General features: G+C 37.7%; 1 protein-coding gene across 2 annotated transcripts in view; it reads right to left on the bottom strand.

The window, feature by feature from the left end:
* Window positions 1-348: 348 nt before the first annotated feature.
* Window positions 349-22,301, bottom strand: part of MDFIC (MyoD family inhibitor domain containing) — an 83,717-nt gene continuing 61,764 nt past the window's right edge. For both annotated transcript variants that reach the window (XM_037511946.2, XM_037511965.1), the window contains exon 5: window positions 349-622. In XM_037511946.2, the coding sequence (XP_037367843.1) occupies window positions 375-622 (248 nt within the window). In that variant the 3' untranslated portion in view covers window positions 349-374. The remainder of the gene's footprint in view (window positions 623-22,301) is intronic.

The raw sequence follows: 22,301 nt of genomic DNA, 5'->3' as shown, positions 1-22,301 counted from the left end.
ATAGATAAACATCCAAACAAATTGTCTGGTTTAAATAACCATTGAGCAATAATATATTTAGAGCAAGAGGCTCCTGAGAATGATTAATGGAAATATGTATAAGCAAGAAGACATTTAGCATTCTTTTCTGGTCAAAATAGAATGTCTCTCAGTCATTGTAACCTATACAGAATTTTAAAAGTAGTTAACGTTTCACATATTAAACCATGTAGATTTGACTACAGAGAAAAAAGACTTTCAGAGATTGTTTAAAATGAGTTAACAGTGCAAATACTGGGTTGCTTCATGAGATTCTTACCATGTATTTCTTTTCCCCCTTAAAAGAAAAATTCTTAAAACACTCTCCAGTTTTAACACACACAGAAGATAAATATTTATGAAGGGAAACAAATTCCACAGCATTCCATGCAGATTTCCAAACAGTCCGATGATTCACAACAGGCATCCATGATGCCACAATCCATGTCACACGGGCAGTTACAGTCATCTCCCATCTCATCTCCGCAGCAACAGCAGCAGGCTTCCGAGGTACAGATGCCACATGAAGCTTGTCCCAGGACAATATTGCAGAGGGTCAGGAATTCACAGAACAAGCAGGCCAGGATACAGTGGACACAACAATCTTCATTTTAATTGAGACGAGACCACATAAAAAAAGAGGAAACACAAAATACATAAATCATTAATAGACTGAACTGTAGGAGCTGATCAGAAGAAAGTAATCCAGAATCAAATGACATGCAGTCCTAGGAGTCTTTCGGAGATCGGAAGCTGAAAAAGAGGGTAACATTCCAGAACAGTAATCTTTGGAAGTAGAAACTGGATTCGATTAAAAACAAGGGGTCACAGTGTGCACGTGTCCTGGGAGCGATGTTATCACTCTCAGACACTGTGATGTTTTCTTGTCCTGAGTTCCACTTCTCTCTGCCTCTTACCCACCAGTCCTATATCAGTGCTCTCTGTAATATCAATCCATGACATTGAAGTCCTTCAGAGATAGGTATTTTCTCCAGCTCCCCTTATCACCTTGCACCAAAATTGGAAGGGAAATAATTTAAAGATGATATAGCAGTATATTCTTGAATAATTGATTCAATAGTTAAATTGGAAACCAATATACTGGATCAAAATATTTTACTTTGCAATAACGCTGACCCAATTTCGTGGTCTCAAAATTTTCTGATTTCACAAGAATTAAAGAAAAGGTGATTGTCTGGTTGGGTCCAATCATCGATTCTAGAACAGCTTTAATTTCTAACAAAGGATGTGTACCTTAGCAAATGTACCTAATGACACGGTAACATTACTTTCCTACTTCCTGTGTGACCGAGCCCTTGAGGTTTCTATTTCCTGAGACACCTCCAATGATGCCTCTTCAAACAACAGTGTGTACTTCATGAACTGGTATGAAAAGGTAAAGAAATCAAACATTATAATCTAACACATTTAGTACACCACATTCTATACTCATCCCTTTGGAATTTTGGGGAAATTAAGGACAACTGAAGAAAATCTCTATACCTGGAGGGCTATAACTATGTAATAAAATTATCTAAGACTCAATGTTGACATTCGTCCAATTACAGAATTACTTGTGAATTTCTACCAGGGTTATTCTGGGCATTTTGTTGCTAGAGTTCATACAAAGTAAACATTAATGAGCAGATTCTAATTCCTGAAACGGCAACAATCTACATCTATCTCCATTTCCATCCCACTCTCATGTGCCCTTTGTGTTTTCGTCTTTGTGTTTAAAACTGAATGTCTGTGATGCAGTTTCAGTAAATTTGTGTGAAAACCAAACATGGAGAGGAAAAAACACAGTAACTATTTGGCAGCCCTGATGTTCTATATAATGCCATATACCGCAGCATGTAGGTGTGAGTTGACAGATTACTTGTAGCATCACTATTAGAAAGGTTTTAGGGAAGGAAAAATAACTTCAACTAACCTAGGACAGTCTCAACTTTACAGACCTCTCTCTGACCATATCATAAACACCCCAGCTCCTTGAGCAAACCCCTATTCTGTTTTGTTTTGTTTTTTAACTTTGTTAACATGGTCAGTGTGAAAATACAAGGTTATGATCTACATGCCAGATGACAAAAAAAGGGATAAGGGTGAGAACTGACAAGGGAAACTCCTACTTATTGTTGAATGAAACATTAAAAGAATATGCCAATCTTCCTGTCCATTCTTCTCAGTGCCAAGCCTACTTTTTCTATGGGGCAAGTGGGAAAAGATCATAGAGTTGTAATAGTGTCCAGGTTTCTATCCATCTTCCCTTAATTTTTTTGGTAGTATCCAATCATACCAACACCATTAACCTAAAGATGTGAGAGTGTGGTTTCCATCTTTTTATAAAATTTTACCCTAACATTTGTTTTATTTGTATCTCAGTTAGGTTTTTTCAGGAGTAGATTTTTTGTAAAATATTAGAAATGTTATACAGAGATAGCATTATGATGATTATGAAAACAGAGTTGGACTGGCAGAAAGCCAGTTCTACTCAGTGTGTCTTCCAAACTAATATTTATATTAATTCTAACATTTCACCAATAACTTTGTATCCACTGTGGAATGCTTACATTTCAAGACTAAGAAAAGGGGAATCTACAATAAAAACTTACTTTATATTAAAGATCCTTTAACTGAACGTTTTTGAAACCCTAGGAATAGTTAATTGAACTCTTAGATTACATATAAACAAAAACTACATCCCACATAGAACTCTATGTAAAGAGTATGTTAATCAAAGGTGAAAGAATGGTTATCCCATTCAGCCTCAGATATGGGGGAAGCTTCAAAACATCCTGTGTATCTTCCTCTCTGAGAGACAATCACTGTCTTCAACGTTGTCTTTTGCTTTTTCATCATACTTTTTGCTGTTGTGCATTTATGAACATATTGTGTGAATTTCTGAGTAGCATTTTTGCTCGACATGTGTTTCAAATTTACTCATGTTGACTCACGTGGCTGTAGTTCTTTCATTTTCCAAGTGTATGTATTCCAGTGATTGAACATACTGTAATTTATTCATCCACCTATTTATATATATTTTGGTTGTTTCTAGTGTTTTGGGCACATCAAACATTACTGTGTGAAACAATTTTGTGCAAGTCTCCTAGAGAACACATACTAAAGGACAATAATAGAATTTCGGGGTGACAGGATGGAGAAACACACACACATCAAATTATCAAATTTGTTTCCAATGTGACGCCTTCAAAATTTACTCCCACCAACCCAGTCTGACGATTTCCACTGCTCCATGTCATCACCAATCTTTGAAATTTTCATACTTTGAATATATGCTGATTAGTTGAGTGTGAAATAGCATTTCATGGTTATTTTACTTTGCATTTCCTTGTTTACTAATTAGCGTGGACTTTTTGTTTTTAATTGGCCATTCATGTTTTTCTTTGAAGTGCATATTCAGGGTGTTCAGTGTTTTGCCCTCACTTTCCTATTAAGTTGCTGCTTTTTAGTGATTTGTAGAAGTTCTTCATATATTCAAGATACCATTCTTTCGTTAAACATATCCCCTCTCAGTATGTGGCTTTTCTTAAATTAACAAGAAGACAAATGGGTTAGACCTTAAGAGTTTGAAGCGATCAAATCCTGTACTTAGCTAGAGAAACTGGATTATTTATCTGAGGTAGGTGGCAGCAGACAAGTTTGGCATATTAGTCAGTGAAAAGAAGAAATGAATCATTAACAAGATTTGGTAGAAGAATGAAAGAAAAGTCTTAGTGTCTGGTTCAAAACAAGAGTGTCTAATCACTGAAAGAGAGAAAAGACTAAGTAACCAGGCAAGAGAGACTGAATACAATTGGTATGAAATCAATAGCCTTTTAAGATAGAAGACAGAAATAACACTCCAAACTAAAGTCACTGCCACTCAAATTCTTGCTTGAGAATTAAAATCTCTTAGATGATAATAATAGTTGTCCTGCAGAAGTGAGAAACCAAACTACTACTTTAGTCAACAAGATCTAAGAATTAAGCCATGTGTTTTCTCAGATATTTTCTTACTTTGCACTAAATTGCTTTAAGTTTTTTTAAAAGATGTATTCATGTATAGAAGAACCGGGGTACAGGCCAGAGGTGTGGTGGGTGAGAGGGTTCACCAGAGACAGTGTGGGTAACAAAACTGAAATACACTGCTGAGGGGAGCAGTGGAGAGGAGCAGTCAGGAGAGATCTTCTGCTCCATGTGGGTAGCTTCCTGGCTGGGGATCGAACTCATGCTGCAGTGGCTGTGGATAGCTTCATAGGTTGTGTCTTAACCCCCTGTGCCACCAGGGAAGCCGCTGCTTTAAGATTTTTTTTAAGATTTATTTATGCATACATAAATAAAATATGTGGGGTGGGGGGCGGTGAGAGGATTCACCGGAGACAGAGTCAGGAGTACAACAGGCGAATCTACTGAAATTCACCGCTGAGGGAAGCAGCAGCAGGCGAGACCAGAGGGATCTGCTGTGCCATGTGAGTTAGCGCCTTGGACCTTGGACCAGGATCAACTCACGCTGCAGTAACTGGGATAGCTTGATAGTGCTGAGACTTAACCCCTGCACCACCAGGGAGGCCCTTGCTTTAAGATCTCGACAAATAATGATTTGTTTAATTCTAATAATAATCCTAAGAAATAGTATTGGTATTATTTCCGTTTTACCAATGCAAAGACTGAGTAATAGGAAATTTGACCAAAATCATAGAGTAGCAGATAGCTTAGCCAAGGTGAGAACCTGTATAATTTTCTTCCAGAGCCAATGCTCTTATCCATCAGGCTTGATGCCACTGTGGGCTGTGTCACATCTAACACTTGGTTCATCTTCTTGGTGGGGAAGATCATTACAAATCCTAAACTTTATGTTAATTTATCTTGCTCATTTATCTGTCTTTAACTGTCATTCAAGTTCCTTTTTCTTTCTAAAGAGGATTATAAATTTCAGTTCTAATAGAGTAGATAGTAAACCTTCAATTAAGAGCAAAGTTTATGAACTGGAAAATGGATAAACTAACTTAATAGTCACATGGTTGAAATAGGCATAAGAGGATAGGCAGCCCAGAGGCTGATGATGCCTTGATCAAAACACACAATCTATGTATATAAAACATAAAAATTAAGATTCAGAGCTACATGAACAAGAGCAATGTAGAGATCTCATAGGAACTGGAGAGGTAAAACATGATACTAATAGCAGTCTCAAAAGAATAAGCTCTTTATGTAAATATTAAGGCATAATAGGCACCCTTTAGAAATACAGTTCTACATAACTTACTAGAGAAGCACTACCAAATCTAGTAACTGAACTGAGGAAGCCACAAACCAAAAGGCACTTCAGAGATTAACGTGATACTAAGCAAGGTGCATTTATTGAGACTTCTACCAGCAATACACTCATTTGCTGTTCTTTGTAAGTAGAGAAATACCTATAAAGGACAACAAAAAAAGTGTCCCTCAATTCCATCAAATCAATGTAATCATCTAATTTGTGTTCCTTGTCAAAACCAGTTTTCTTTTCAGTTTTGTTCTACAATAGTAAAGTAGTTTGGTTGTGACAAGGTTAAACTGAGTAAATAGATGTTATAGTTTTTACCACTGCTACCCCACCACCCCCACTTTAAGTCTGAGGGGACATCAAGAATCATAAAAGGCATGAAGATGGCTTTATTTCAATCAAAGAGAGGACGTAAGAATTATCAAACTAAGAAGATTTAAAGAAAGAAACAAACTTTAAAAAAGACGATTCCTCTGCATCCATGGAGTTCACTGTTAGAAATAATTTTTATTCCTGTTAATAAAGTTTTTAGTTTTTATGGTTTTATTCAGTCATGTTTGTTGTGTTTGCCAAAAGTGTTTAACCTTTGAGACGCCAACTAGGTTCTGGGAAGAATGCCTGTCCCAAAGTGGGCCAAGCAAGAATTGCACAACTCAGTGTTACTACTGAGAGAAGAGCAGTGCAAGACAGACAGCTACTGTAAATTAGGAGCACAAAAGAACAGAGCAAGAGCCAAGTAGCTAGAAGGAAATCTTTAGCACAATGTTTGATTTAAAAAAAAAAAAAACTGTTCTGAATTACTGTAGACACAAACCCAAACAAAACCTTTGAGTCGTATGAAAGGTCATCTGTGTTAAGCCCATGCAGCTGGCAGTTTTGGAAAGCTGCTGAAGGTAACAACTGAAACCCCCTTAAATGGCATCTTTGATGACTGGTGAAAATATCTGTGACTGATTGAAGGGGCTTTGTTCTGTTAGAAATGAGCCTGGAGATTTGTTTTAATAAGAACATTTTAATTATGAAATTATCTCAAATTGACTTATCCAATCATATGTGGCCAAAAATAAGGAAAATATGAGGAAAGCTGTTGCTGTAAAAAGAAAACTATTTGCACAAGAAACTCAGCTCTATGCTAAACAAGTCTGTTATACTACTTTAGTTTCCTTTTTTTAAGATGTGGTATGACAGGTGCTCAAAATTTCTTGGAACAAAAATACTGAAAAGTGAAGTACAGGGAAAGGCAAAGAGTAGAGAATTCTGAGAATAACCCACAACCCACTTTTGAAGGACTGCAGATTTGCATGCATGTTACGGTGACTCATCTCTAGTAAGTCTTCCTATGACATCAAGTGTGCAAAAATACTTTCTTAATCATATCCCTACCATGTAAACTATACACTGAGAAACAGATTTTCATAGCCATAATAAACCGGTCCATGGAATGCCAGAAAACAATTGCAGATCGGAACAGGAGCAGTTATGTGCAGTGATTTAGGAAATAATACTGAGATCTAACCTGACTGTTCCTGTAGCACTGAAGCTAGAGGTCCTGCAGGTGTTCTCATGCACTGAGCAGCTAAGGCTCACATCTGCCCAGTGGGGTGTTGAGGAGACTCACAGTATAGGGGAACCCCAATTAGGGGAGGTATTTGACTTCCCTGAAATCACTTTACCATGACTTTGTTTCTTAGATGCAGAAAGCCTGCTTGAAGTGGGTTTGGGTAATCCTGAATCACAGCCAAGATGGCTAAATTAGTTTCCAGTCTCTGAAAATCCAGCTGTGAGGGACTAGACACAGACCTCTCTGGGGAGTTCTGCTCCTAAATTGTTCATGGGGGCAGACGATATTTACTAACACAGACCAGTAAGCCCAGCGCCAAGCAGCTCCGAGTCTTCAAGCCAGGGGATGCATAGCATTTGGCGTGCAGCCCCAGAAGGACTTGCTGCCTGAAAAAATTGGCCTGACGTGAGCCTACTACACAGAACCCTCTGGCACACAGCTGTCCCCAGGAAGCCACGTGTCTCAGCCAGAAAACAGTTAACATTTTCCTAGTGGGGAAGAAAGTGAAATAGGTCAGGAGGTAAAAAGAAATAGAGGAGCTACATTTTCTACTGTAGCACAAGGAGAACCACATTTTGGGAAACTGGACAATAATCTTTACTGTCACCTTTCCTCTCAAACTCAAAAGAACCTTCGGTGTGGGGGGACAGCACCATTCTCCACACCCCACAAAAGGACTCCTCACTGATTTTCCTACCACATTTCCAAATTCTGGAATCTATCTACCTCCCATGGGAGATACAGTCATACTATTACCTTACTAGTGACTGACTTGGAAAGCACGCTTTTTTTTTTTTTTTTTTGCTTTTCTTCTTCATTTATCCTGTTGCCTGATCTGTGCCTGAATCACTAAACATTCCAAACTCTGAGCCATTGATCCAGCAATTAATTGCTGATTATGACTTAACTATAGTGTAATGATTGAAGGAGTCCTTTCAAAAGAGATGATTTTACAAAGTATAGGAAGATAATATAGGTTGCAGGATAACTTTAGTTTCCCAGGTGCTTTACAGAGAAATCCTAAGAGTAGTAAAAGCTCAGTTAAGAAGGGTGTCTATTTAAAACACTGCCATGTAAAGTTAGTAATTGGGCAGAGAGGAGAGGGGATAAAATCTAAAACATGTCAGTACAAATAATGTTCACATTAGTTTACTGAATCTCTAAATACTTCAAGATAACAAATTTGATAGCTGGGTGTGGCAATACTGTGCACATAATGTTACAGGGAGATTAAGAGTGCATGCAGTGCTCAGTAAAGGATTTATCATGTAAGTGTACTCAGTATTGTTAATGGGATAGCCACAAAGATGATGGCAAAATATTACAGGGAAGTGATACCTCTCTACCTGTTGATTTAAATTCACTTCATTACCAACTTAAATAGGTCATTCTGTTTTCACAAAGGAGGTTAATAAAGGTTCTGTGGCTCTAGTCATAGCTCAAACAGTTGAAAAGTAAAAATCCAGATGGCAAATTTAAAAGAGAGGAGCAGAAACCTGTCCGGAAAGAATTAGTAAATCAGTGTTGTCTACAGAAGATTTAAAAATAATACATTTTTCCATACTTAAATGATTCAGTTTCTCAGAAAGCTAGAAAGCAAAATCAGAGGAACACTGTACTTTACTTGAACCTATTCAATGTGAACTTTAATCCAACAAGTTTAATAAAATATCTGGATAATAAAATTTAGATAATACATGCAGTCTCGTAGAAAGAAATCGATGTCTGTCAGTTTGTAAAGTTGGTCACAGTACCATCTATGGCTGGGACAGAATACATGAAAACAAATCCTCTAATTTTAAGGAGATACCTATTTGTGTAGAAATGATGTAAAAAATCTCCCCAAAGCAAGTTAATTTTTTTCCTAATTTTCTTTGAATGATATTTCACAAGTCTCATTTTAGCTTCTTCCATGTATGTGTAGGACATCTGTATGACGTCATGTAGCAGGCTGCCTTTTCCTTCTCGACTGTTACCTTGGCTGTACAGAGCTTTATTAGTTTGTTGAAGTTCAAATTATTTATTTTTGAGGTGGTTGCTTTGCTTTTGTTGTGGAAGCCAAAAATCACAAAGACCAATGTCAAAGAACTTACTGGTTCTTTTTTTTTTTTTTTAAAGGAGTTTTATGGCGTCAGGTGTTCCCATGTTCTTTAATCCATTTTAATTAATTTCTGTGTATGGTAGAAAGGGTGTCATTTTTTTACAGATGGCTTTCCAGTCCTCTTAATACCGTATATTGGGGAAGTTTTACTTTCTCCATTATATATTCTTGAATCCTATGCTATAAGTGATTTTGCACTTTTAATTCTTTCCCATTGATCTGTGTGTCAGTTTTTATGCCAGTAAAACTGTACTATGGCATTGTAGTATAGTTTGAAATTAGGGAGTATAATACATTGAACTTTGTTCTTCTTAGCCAACATTGCTTTCTTTATTTGGGGATTTATTATTTTTGATTCCATACAAATTTGGGATTGTTTGTTCTATTTCAGTGAAAAATGCCATTGGAATTCTGATGGTTTGCACTGAATCTGTAGAATCCTTTAGGAAGTATAGACATTTTAATAACATGTTTACATCTTTGTCAACTTCTTACATTGTTTTCTAAATATAGATCTTTCACCTTCTTGGTTAAATTTATTTCTAGGTTTTTTTTTTATTTTGGAAACAATTGTTTTGCTAATTTCTTTCTGATATTTCAATAGCAATGTATAGACATGCAGCAGGTTTATATACATGGATTTTCTTCTGCAATTTTAATGAATTTGTTTATTATTTCTAACAGTTTTCTGTCAAAAAATCTGTTCAAGAGTTTTCCAAACATGTTTTGGAAAATACTCAGACATAGGAAAACTGGATTATATGGAATTTCTGTGTTTAGTTTTATTTTTTAAAGATTTATTTATGCATACAAGAGCTGGTGTGCAGGCCAGAGGTGCAGAGGGTGAGAGGATTCACCAGAGACAGAGTGGGGATCAGAAGAGGCAGGTTGACTAAAATATACCACTGAGGGGAGCAGTGTGTGAATAGTCATACTGTTTTTCCATAACAACTACTTCAACTTACAATCCCACCAGTGATGTGACAAGGGTTCCTTTTTCTCCACATCCTAACACTTGCTGTTTCTTGACTTTCTGGAGAACAGTCATTCTCATAGGTATGAGGTGAAAGCTCGTTGTTGTTTTCATTTGTATTTCTCTACTAGGAGAGGAACATCTTTTTGCATGCTGTTTGGTCATCCTTTATGTCTTCTTTGGATTAGTGTCCATTCAGAGCCTCTGCCTATTTCTAGTCATTGTTGACTTGTTGAGATTTATGAGTTCTTTATATGTTTTGCATATTAGCCCCATGCCAGGTTTATGAAGTGAACGATCTCCCAGCAGAACATATTTTCCACTTAGTTTAATTATGCAGTAGCTATTAATATTATTAGTTTGCTTTCTCCCCCATTAGTTTATTTTTACTATTGTTTCCATTGCTGTTGGAGTCTGATAACGAAACACAGCTCTAAGGCCCATGTCAAAAGAGCATGCATTCTATGTAATCTATAGTTTCAAGTCTTAAAGTCAAGTCTTCAATACGTTTAAATTAATCTTATGTAAGGTGTGATATGTTGCTCCTGTTTCATTCATTTACAAGTGGTATTCAGTTTTCCCAGCACCTTTTATTGAAGAGATTTACCTTGTCCCATTATATGTGCTTGGAGTTCCTTTGTTAATAATTGTCCAATTAATAATTTTGAGGGTTTATTTCTGGGTTTCTCAATTCCGTTTCACTAACCTGTGTATTTTTTTTTTTTTTTTTTTGTGAGACCCTCGCCAGCAGCCGGGGAATGAACTGGCGCTGCCTAGGCTGCGGGGCAGCCTCGCAGCCCAGCGCTCAACCGCTGCGCCACCAGGGGAGGCCCATCTGTGTATTTATTTCAATACCATGTCATTTTGATTAATATTTGATTAATATTTGCTTGCCAGTAATTTTGAAGATAGGGTGCAGTAGTTTTTGCTATTTGTGACTTCTTGCTCTATTTTTGTGAAAAAATATTGTTAGAATTTTGATAGGATTCCACTACATCTGTATGTTGCTTTAACAGGGCCAATTTGAAAATGTGAATCCTTCTAATCCATAGTATGAAATATCTTTTCTTTGTGTCTTGTTTCTTTCAACAATATCTTATGGTATTGAGTATACAAGTCTTTCACATCTTTAAATTTATTAAATTTATTCCAAGGCTAAATGGTTAAATTCATTCTAAGATGTTTTTGATGAGACTGTAATGAAATTGATTTCCTGATTCCTCTGCTGGCTAGTTTGTTATTTTGCATATAAAATGCAATAAAATTTGTTAACTTTTTAGTCTGCCACTTTATCTTATCAATTTATTATTTTATCTTTTCACTGGAGTATTTGGGATTTTCTATGTACATTATCATGTCATTTGTAAACAGTTTTACTACCTCCTCGACAAATTGGATACATTTTACTTTTTTTTTTTGGTCTAATTGCTCTAGCTAAGACTTCTAATACTATATTAAATAATAGTAGTGAGACTGGGCATCTATCTCTTAGTCCTCATCTTTGAGTAAAAGCTTTCAGTGTGTGACAATGAAGTGTGATGTTGGCAGTGGTTTGTTATATAAACCCTTTATTTTGTTGTGGTATGTTCCTTTTATACCCATTTTTGAAGATTTTTTATCATAAAAGGAGCTGAACCTTGTTAACTGCTTTTTCAGTGTCTATTGAGATTATTTTTGTTCTTTTGTTGATGTGTGTCACATGTATTGATATGCATATGTTAAACCATCCTTTCATCCCTGGGATAAATCCCACTTGATCATAGTGCATGATTCTTTTAATGTATCCTTGAATTCAATTTGGTAGTATTTTGTTGAGGATTTTTGCATCATCAGAGATACTAGTGTATAGTTTCTTCTTTGTGTGATGTCCTTATCTGGTTTTGGAATCAAACTATTGTTGGTTTCATAAAGTGTGGTTCCAAGTTTTCTCTCCTTTTCAATTTTTTTGGAAGAGTTTGAGAAAACTGGTACTAATTCTTCTTTAAATGTTTGATAGAATTTACCAGTGAAGTCATCTGTCCTGGTCTTTTATTTGTTGGGAGGTTTAGATTGAATCACTAATCTATTTAATATGAAGATTGAATTAAAATGAGATTACTGACAGCCCATACTGGCCTGTTCATCTTTACTATTTCTTCATGGTTTAGTTTTGGTAGATTGTACATTTCTAAGAATTTATCCATTTCTTCGAGACTGTCAAACGTGTTAGCCTGTAATTGCTAGCATGTAATTGTTCATGCTATCTTATGATCTTTCTTGGTACCAGTTTTAAATTCTACTTCATTTCTGATTTGTTTGATTTCAATGTTCTCAAGATATATTTTGTGGCCTAACATATGATCAACTGGGGAATGTTCCAGGTACACTTGAGAAAAATGTGCTTTTGAATAGAATGTTCCCTATATTACCCTGTTAAGTCTATCTCATGTCATTTAAAGATGATGTTTCCTTATTGATTCTCCATCTGGATGATCTATTTATTGAATTAAAATACTACTTTCTCGACTGTTGTGACATAGTAGCTTATTTCCCCCTCTAGATTTGTTCACATTCCATTTATATGTTCCTAAGATAGGTGCATAAGTATTCAGAAATGTTACCCTGTCCTGTTGGATTGATCTTTATAATTATGCATGTAATGTTTTTTGCCCTTTATATTAAGTTTTGGGGTTACATTTTTGCTTTTATGTGCACATGTTCCACTCACCTTCCACCAAACCACCTGTACCAATATCCCATCTGCCTCCCTTCCCTCTTTCCATTTCCCCTTCTTCATCCTTTAGTACAGTCTTTGTTTTATTTTATCTGATAAAAGTATAATCTGACTTTCTGCTGTCCAGTTGCATGTAACATCTTTTCCCAGCCATTCACTTTCAGTCTGCCTTTGTCCTTGTATTTGTGGTTTCTTGTAGGCAATACATAGGTCTTTTTTTTAAAGATTTATTCATTTATATATACAAGAACTGGCGTACAGGCCAGAAGGGTGGGTGTGTGTGTGTGTGGGTGAGAGGATTCGCCAGAGACAGAGTGGGCAACAGAATAAGAAGATTGACCGAAATACACTGCTGAGGGGAACAGCAGGTGAGTCAAGATAGGTCTGCTGCGCCATGTGGGTAGCTCCCTGGCTGGCTGGGACTCGAACTCATGCTGCAGTGGCTGCAGATAACTTCATAGGTTGCATCTTAACACTTGTGCCACGAGGGAGGCCCCAGGTATTTTTTTTTTTTTTTAAATCCAGTCAGTAACTGCTTATAAGACAATTTAGTTGATTACATTTAAAGTGTTTATTGATAAGTATGTATTTACTGCCATTTTGATCATTGTTTTCCGAATCTTTTGTAGTTCATCTGTTCTTTCTTGTATTCTTCCTTTGCAATTTGATGGCTTTCTTTAATGGTATAATTAGATTCCTGACTATCGGCCTTTTTTTGTGGTTATCATGAGGCTTACATATAACAACTTACATTTATGTTCATAGTAGGCTATTTTAAGTTAAGTTACAGTTCATTCTACAGTTCTGTTTTTACTCCCCTTCCCCCACCTTTTGTCTCAGATGTCACAATTCACATCTTAATGTTTTATACATTCCTTCATTATCATTTTTGTGACTTTTGTGTTTAATCCTTTATACTTGCTTTATAAGTGATTCATCCATTATCTCTGCAACTTTGATTAATCTACATTTTATTGTTTACTTTTACTCATGAGATTTATACTTTCATGTTTGCTGTTATTAGCAAACTTTCTTTTCAGCTTAAGTCCCTTTAACATTTCTGATAAGGTTGGTTCGGTGATGGGGAACTCTTTAGCTTGTCTGGTAACATTTTTGTAACAGTTTTGTCTCCTATCATTTTTTTTGTAAAGATTTATTTATTTATTTATACAAGCACTGGGTACAGTCAGAAGCGCAGGAGGCTGAGAGAATTCATCAGAGCCAGAGCGGGGAGCAGAGCAGGCAGAAGGACCAAAGTACACTGCTGAGGGGAGCAGTGGGAGGCAGGAGAGGTCTGCGTGCCATGTGGGACCCTCGCCCAGTGGCCGGGGATCGAACCGGTGCTGCCAAGGCTGCGGGCAGCTTTGCAACCCAGCACTCAACTGCTGTGCCACCGGGGAGGCCCGTCTCCTATCATTTATGAATGGCATCTTTGTCAAGTATTCTTGGTCAGAAGTTTTGCTCTTTCAGCACACTGAATAGATTGTACCGCTTCCTACTGACCTGCAATATTTCTGCTGAAAATCTTGCTCATAGCCTTAATGGGGGTTCCTTTGTAACCAGTCATCTATGTCTTGTTTTACGATTCTCTTCTTTTCTGTAACTTTTGAAATTTTCATCATATGCATTGCTTACATTGGGAATGCGTCCCTTACTAATAGGGAAATGATCTGAGAAGGGCATCATTAGGCAACTTTGTTATTATGAGAGTGTTCATCAGCACAGTCTACTGCACACTTAGGTAGTGCCCTGAGTGTGCTAACCAGTAAAGACCTGCCTACTAGCGTCCCGTGGGATCCTGGAACACCAGTCTTGATGGTCATCAGAGCTAGGTGATCAAGGTGTGACCTCTGGGTAGCAGAGATTAAAAACAGGTCATTAGACACAAGTATAAGCCACTGTCTGCAATTCAGTGGTGCTGTGGAGCCTAGAAAACAGTGAATGGAGAGAGTGGAGACAGCCCACCTTCCAAGGTCTGTGGAAGAGACTACTAGAGGCTCTTAGTTTACTAGAGGCTCTTGTTTAGCTAGAAGCCTACAGGGGCACAGCTATGAAGCTAACACTAATAGGTACCTTAAACACTTTCTCTTAGTTATTGTACTGTAGAACCCTTTAGTGTAAGCCCTGTTAAGCATCAGGGTTGGGTAAGTCTAGAATTGTCCCCTGGCTAGCAGCCACAAAACAAGCTCCCTTCTGAGTGAAACTGATGAAGGCAAGTGTAAAGATGGTACCGATCAGCCCTAGAGAAAACACCAGCAGGCCACTCGCCATGTGTTAAACTAGGTGCCTACTTCAAGGCTGATGTTTTAAAATAAGCAAAATAAGGCTTTTTGGCATAAATTCAGGCCAACTCTCAATTGGCTTCATCTGCGCTGATTCCTGGGGCTAGTCAGTGTGCAAAAGCCCTTTGAGAGCCATTTCTTAGTTCATTATAACTTCATGCATATTGTGGACATGACACTATTGATTTTTGAAGATAAGTATCTTGGAGGCTCACCTCTTGGCTGTAGATCTTACAAGTTAGTGTTCCTTATTTGTAGTTCAAAGCCTTCATTCCTCAGGAAGAAGCTTTGGGTTTTGAGTTATCTCTCAACTGAGTGGCTGCACCAGGGGTGGGGTGTATGTAGGGACTGACTCTCAACCTCTTCTACTTACTTTATTTGTTTTTTTCTCATGTGCCTGTTTACAGGAGTTACTCTGCCAGTTTTCAGTTGGCCCTATGTAGCTGTAGATTCAGTGGATCCACTGGAAAGAGCTGTGTTCAGGATCTTCCTACACACCATCTTGAACCAGAATTCCTCATATCTGGTGCTTGAGTCACTGATGAGTTGCCAGGCCACTTGTGTGACGAGATCTTTATGGCAGTGTGGGAGTAAACAAATACACGAAGAGGAAGCTGACAGTACTCCAGGTGCTGGTATGAGGCACAACTTCCCTGTCACCTGAGCACTCCCAGCACAGGGCTGGGAGACCCTGCAGTGCCTTTCCAACAGGCAGGGTGGGCATTCCCAGGGGGAGTACAGGCCTCACACTGGCAGAAGAGCTTGAGAAGGCCCAGGATACACTCCCAGACCCTGACAGAAAGGCCAGGTTCCAAGCACAGGGCCCAGTGATCTAACTCCAGGCAAGATGAAACACAAGTGAATGAAATGAGATTCCAAAGCACATTTAAAATCAGCCCACAGCAGGGAAATCCTGCCATTTACATAATTAATTTGTGAATGGCATTGTTAATCTTTCCACACTACTCCCTCTCCAGCCATGTTATCTACTACTATCATTTCATTTGTTTAAGGTCACTTCAGCCTCAGGTGAGTAGGATAGAGTGACACAGAACACATAAGGTATAACTACCTCCACCTCAATTAAGTTTACATATAATCCCAGCACCAAGAAAATCGTTCACATTGCTTACAAGTACTCTAAAATTGTGTGTGTGGGGGGGGGGACAAAACAGAATCGTTATCTCATAATATGAATTGTGCAGTCTTGCTATATTAAAATTGTAGACAAGCTTAAAATAAAAACCTTCTTACTGAGCAACTCCCAAACCTCCACACGTCATTAGGGCCACCACCCCCATTTGAGGTTTTCCTGGGTAACAGCTCATTACTTACTATGATGGGCCAGGCTGGCAAATGCCAGAAGAAATGCCACAAGTGTTTCTGGAGGTGGTTGTGATTTGTATGTTTGGTTTCAGTGAGGCTTCTGGCAACAGGGAAATGACATTCTTGGGAACATAAAAACAAAGATGTTTTAATTTATAATGCTGCTGTCATCCTCTTGGATGGAATAGGCAGCCAAGTATCATGCTGTTTACCAGGATCTGGAAAATTAGAACCTGTTTTCCAGGCTTGACACTGTCACTAATTGACCTTAAGTAAGTCATTTCATTCAGTGTTCATAGTCACATACCGAAGAAAATGATCTCCAAGTTCTTGCAAGCACTAGGTTTCTATAAACAGAATTTTAAGTCTAGCTCAGAGGTTTTTTCTCAGTCTGGAGCACACTTTTCTGAGCACAATGGGAAGTTAATCGATGCTCTATGTCCACATTGGCTAAACCCCATGAGCAGATAGACTGTGCAGGAACCACGAAGGCACAGGGCCTGACTGCTGCATGGCAGAGACTGAACCTGGGCCCAGAACATAGAAATTGTCAAGGAAAAAGCATTCTGGTGCAGAGAGGATATTAGGGTAATATGGCATTCATCACAGAAAACTTTCTGAAAGTGGTAATTTTATAGGCATTGGGAAAAAATATAATCTACATTCCTGACCAGCCTAGAAATGCAGAGACACGATTTTGGAGGTTAAATGTCCATTCAGTAAGCATTCACTGAGCATTTGACTGTATATGCCAGACACTACCCAAACTGGAGATACGAATGTCAAGAAACACAATGAAAGTTAAATTAAGATTGACTTTCAATAGAATATGGTAAACTGTTACAATACAGATAAGCCCGTGGTGCTATGGAGCCAGGAACCTTCAGGAGAGTCAACATAGTCAGTGCCTCACAGGGGTCATCTCTTCCTCACAGGCAATCCTATGAGGTGGGCTTGGTTCATTTTATACTCGAGGTAATTGTCTCCATGATTTTTTTTTTTTTCCCTCTAGCAAACTTTTCTATAGTGCTTTCTGAGTTCCAGGTGCTGCTCTGAGCAGTCTGTTAATTATTAAACTCTTCTTCAAACATGGAGCTCTGAGGGGGTGAGGGAGGAATTCAGGAGAAGTCTGGAACTGTATGTTTTGATGAAGCGGCCCTTGTTGGGGAAGTTATGAAAAGGCAAAGCGAGAACAAGATAGTTTCAGAGATGTGAGTGGCTGAATAGCACTGAAGTCAGGAAAACCCAAGTAGAAAGCTTTCAATTTTCTGCTTCACAAATGAGGAGGCAGGGACATCAGTAGTGATAGGGTGTCCGGGGGTTGGGGGGATGCCACAGGATGAGTTTGAGGAATATAAAGGTTAGCAGGAGTTCCTAAGAAGGTGAACATGGCAGTGAGGGTAGAAGAGTCAAGTGTGATTTCTGGTTTCTGGAGCCATTTAACAGGACCAACATTTACGAAGAGGAAGAAAAAAAGGGTTTTTTTGATTTTTTTTTTTTTAATTGAGGCAACACTTAATAACAACATTGTTTGTGACTTTGAGGTATAGTATCTCTGCCCCCAGTTTGAATGTAAAACATGATCACCTTCAGGTACTCACATAGAGTAACAGATGCATATGTGAAGGGACAGAGATACATACAGTGTTTGAGAGGAAAGACTGCCTAAGAGCTCCTCACTGGAGGAGATGGCAGGATCTGCAGTCACAGGAAGGGACACAGACATGTCTTCCTTTGAAATAAAAGGTAAAAAAAGGTTCAGAATTAGGTAAGTTTAACTGAGGAAATACAGATGACCTTTTCCTTGTTGATAATAAGAGACAGTTTTGGAGAGCTTCCTTTAAAGAGTAGGATCAGTGTGAAACAGCCATTGTTGTCCACAATGGAAGAAGCAGATCTGCTGCTCTGCACAATTCGTGGCTGTTTCCCTGTACCCAAAAGAGGGCCTGCTACACAGCAAGCTCAACCAGGAGTTGGTGGGTGAATGACGGACGTGCGGAAGAAATACTGAGGCATTCTGAGAATCCAGTTGAGATGAAACCACCCATGGGTAAAGGTAGTGATTTGGGGTTCTCAAAGGCAGCTAGTGCAAAATCTCAAGCAAGTTAGGATTTTCATCAAGAGGTCCAAATCCGGATAAGGAAGAAAATGAAATGGGAGGCCAAATATAGAAGTTATGGTCAATTGAGGTTCAAGAGTCAGGTGTGTTCATTATTATTTTTGACTAAAAGAGGACCTTTTTTTTCCAGTAACAAATAAATCTCATATCAAAGATATGAGTTTGAAAAATAAAATAGGCCTATACTCCAGAATCTACACACAGGCCAACCCCTATTAAATACCCGTTGACCTGAAATTCATTGTATGGCTTGGGATAAAGATACTTTTGGTTTTATTTTAACTTCTGTCATTCCACCTAACACATTTTCTAGGAACTATTAACCATAGATGTTGAAAAGTACTTTCTGAAATAACTACTCTTCTGTCATTCCAAAATGCAATTTCTACATCCCTCACTGAGCATAATTATTAGGAAAAAAATAAACCTCAACTTCTAGTGTCAATTTTAAATTATGTTATGTTATGGGGATATTATTCCCCAAGAGGTCCAGTTCCTCCAGCTTGATTTCCCAAGAGAAGTCACAGTAGAAATTTAGGCAGGTTTAATATGTCTGCAGAAAACTAGTATATTAATCCATTTGCTCTTTTCTTTCAATTATCTTCACATTTCCCCCAAATGCTTCTATCTCTCAATCTCTAGGAAACAACTATTTGTATGAATATTTTCCCCTTCAAAATAGGGACTGTATTTCCCTGCAAAATGTTTTGTAATTAACTTTATTCTTTAATTGCCTCCTATATCCACTCGAGAGGATGTCTACCACCTTTTATTTTCCCTTCGGTCAAGTGTATATAGAGGAGGAGGAAAGTCGGTACAAATTACCAGGGTCCTGGTAAAGAAGGAAGCGTGAGGTCACTCTGTTGCATATCCATCAAGCTTCCAGAAGATGATTTGTCTGAGTTCTGAAAGGCATTTTTCAGCAGGTTGTTGACTTTGATACATTTTCTCCTGTACTTATTTATGGAAAATTACCATGTTGCATGCAAAACCATGAAGTTAATTCTTGCCATACCTCTGTGGCCTGTACTGCTGACTATGCCTTGATAAAGGTGTGTCACTAAAATGTAAACAATGGTTACGACTGAATGTGTTAGATACGTCCTTTTTTTATTTCAATGCAGTATGAGCAAAAAATGTTATTAACTATGTTCCTTCCATTAGGAGGTACAGAGGCCTAGAGCAGGTATCTGTGGTTTTTGTGTGTGTGTGCATGGGTAACATGGACATAAAATATTTTCAAGTGTATGAAATAAAATTCAGATGGAGTCAAAGGAAACCAATTATGTTTCAAAATATAATATTAAAAGCTGAGGTAGCAAAATGTACTTTTAAAAATGCAATCACAAGGCCTAATGGCAATCTGTTAACTACTAATGCAGTGATTAGCATAAACAGATTGCCTGATTTCTGTAATAACTGTAATATGACATGAAAATACCAGTGACAGTCACAGGTACTATTAATAGTTCTACTCAAGTGTATTGCCTATATTTATAAGTGAAATGCTGATTTAGTGAATCAAGTTGATTTTTTTTTTTTCCCCCTCTTTGAAATCATGGACTCCTTGCAAAGTCAAAAGCTCCTGAGCTGGAGGACTCTAAGTGAATCTTGTAAATAGCTACTAATGTATTCAACTTAAAACTTCTAATATAGACATATTTTCGCCTTGCAAGAGTTTTAGAAATTTGGCAGCTTTCTACCACGAGTGCTTCATTATTTTATTTTGTACTATACTAGTTGAGATAAACTAATTTGAGAACCTTTCATAATTGCATAACACAATATCTCAACACTATATAAAAGTATTTTAAATTCGTGAATGCATGTCTAAGAGAAATCAGTATTTCTGTGCTCTCAATTAGTTTTAGTAGTCAGGAAGAGTCATTTGAGAATAACAAGTAACGTGAAAGAACTATGTATATTCTGAAAGAACCAGCTCAAATGAAAATTGAATTTACTCTAGAAAAAAACTCACTGTTAAGGAAACCTTAGGTCTTAGAGATGGACTATCTCTTGTAAGTTATGTACTTAGTTTGTGTGTTTGAAGCATATCAGAAGAAACTATTAAAATCCTAAAATGAAATCATGCAAAATTTCTAACTAAAATGAGTTAGGAGGGAAAGCAGAGAGGGGAGGACAGACACAGGTGTACTCTGGAGTCAAAAACAAAATTCTGGACTTGGCAGCCTGGAGTTCCAGTAAAATGCAAAATATAAAGAAAATATTTTGATTTATCTGAGATAGTTTTACTGCAAGTGGTCTCCTCAAATATTTGAAGACAAAAATTATATTCAAAGAACAATGCCGATCCTATTTTTCCCTTTATAATCTACAAGAGACTCATGAGTCATCAGGCAGTTTTTATCAAAAGATTGAAAACATCCTGCATATTCTCTAATTCTCAAAGGAGGAAGTTTTGGAGAAGAAATAGAGTATTATGCAGTGTCTGGTGCTATTATTGTAACTATGAAATAATTTTCAAAATCCTAAAATGAGTGGAAACTTTTAGCATAGTTAATAATCACTCTAAGTGATACAGTAATTTTAGATGGTAGGACTCCCTCAAACTGTAAATCTATACCAACTCCTACTGATCCTTTGAAAGATCTCCAGTTAAATAAATGTACAGTGCCTTACACACATAAAACACTAAGATAATTTGAAAGGGATGATAAAATACTCTGTAATGGATTTCTTCCCTTCTCACCTACTCAAAATATAGGCATCTTCCCTCCAAGAGATCATTACCACCAATACTCAACTGACCTAACCTATTTTCAAAATCACCCCCCTTTAGCTCACAGCCCTTTTACTATTCTTTTGAATCCAGTAGCCAACACTTACAATCTTCAAATCTTCTCTTTTCATTCTTTCTAAAATTTACTTCAATCGGATTTCTATCCCAATTTCATCACCAAAAGTATGAAGGTCATCAATGACCTTCATACAACAATGTCAGTGATCACTTGTCATTTACTGTATACTTCAGTTGCATCTGATACATGATCACTCCCTCCATCTTAAAACTTTATTGGTTTCTTCCCTATCACCAGTTACTCATCCTTTCATGATTTTTCATTTTCTGATCTCCAGAAATCAGACTGCTCCAGGGCTCAGTTCATGGAATACTTCTCTACTTCCTTGGCAGTAGTTCTTAACCTTGCCTGTATATCATGGGGGGAGCTAATACCTTGGCCCTTTTCCATTTCAAATGAATTAGAATCCATGGGGGCAAAGCCCAGCGTTTTATATTACTTTCTCCTCTTTTGTTCAGAAGCTTACTCCAAAAACACAGGTGCCAGGGTCAAGAACCCAGTCCTAGATGCTCCTATCCACTGAGCAATCTGTACCCTAATGACTCACAAAGCAATCACAGACTGCAGACCTTGCCTCCAGATTCCCCTATCCAATCACATACTTCCCCTCACCATTTGGATAGATAATGGGCATCTCAAACCCTACACGTTCCAAACAAAATTCCAATCTTCCTTTAAGAACCAAGCCCTGTTCTTTCAGCCTTCCCATCTGGTGGCAACTCTATACTTTCAACTGCACAGGTGAAAAAGCTTAGTCATCTTCAGATACTGTCTTTCTCAAACTGAAATCTCATCCTTCAGCAAATTTTACTCTGCCTCCAAAATACTTCCATATGCAGCATCTCACTACCTCCACCCTGGCCCAACCCTGACATTTCCCAGCTGAGGTATTGTAAAAGTCATACAACAGGCTCCCTCCTTTGGCCCTTATGTAACTGGAGCCTACTCTTAGTGCAAAAAAAAAAAAAAAAACAACAGGTAATACTAGAAATTTTAAGTCAGATCATGTCAGTCATCTGCTCAAAACCTACCACTGAATTCCAAGCTCACCCAGATCAAAACCCTTAGTGATTCATTAGGTCCACCTTTTATTGTAGGATTTTAGAATAATGTACCGGAGAGA

The sequence above is a fragment of the Talpa occidentalis genome, unplaced genomic scaffold (assembly GCF_014898055.3).
Source record: "Talpa occidentalis isolate TD23 unplaced genomic scaffold, MPIMG_talOcc4v2.1, whole genome shotgun sequence".
Lineage (NCBI taxonomy): Eukaryota > Metazoa > Chordata > Mammalia > Eulipotyphla > Talpidae > Talpa > Talpa occidentalis.
The sequence above is the reverse complement of the archived record's forward strand: the minus strand, read 5'-3'. Positions and strand labels throughout refer to the sequence as shown.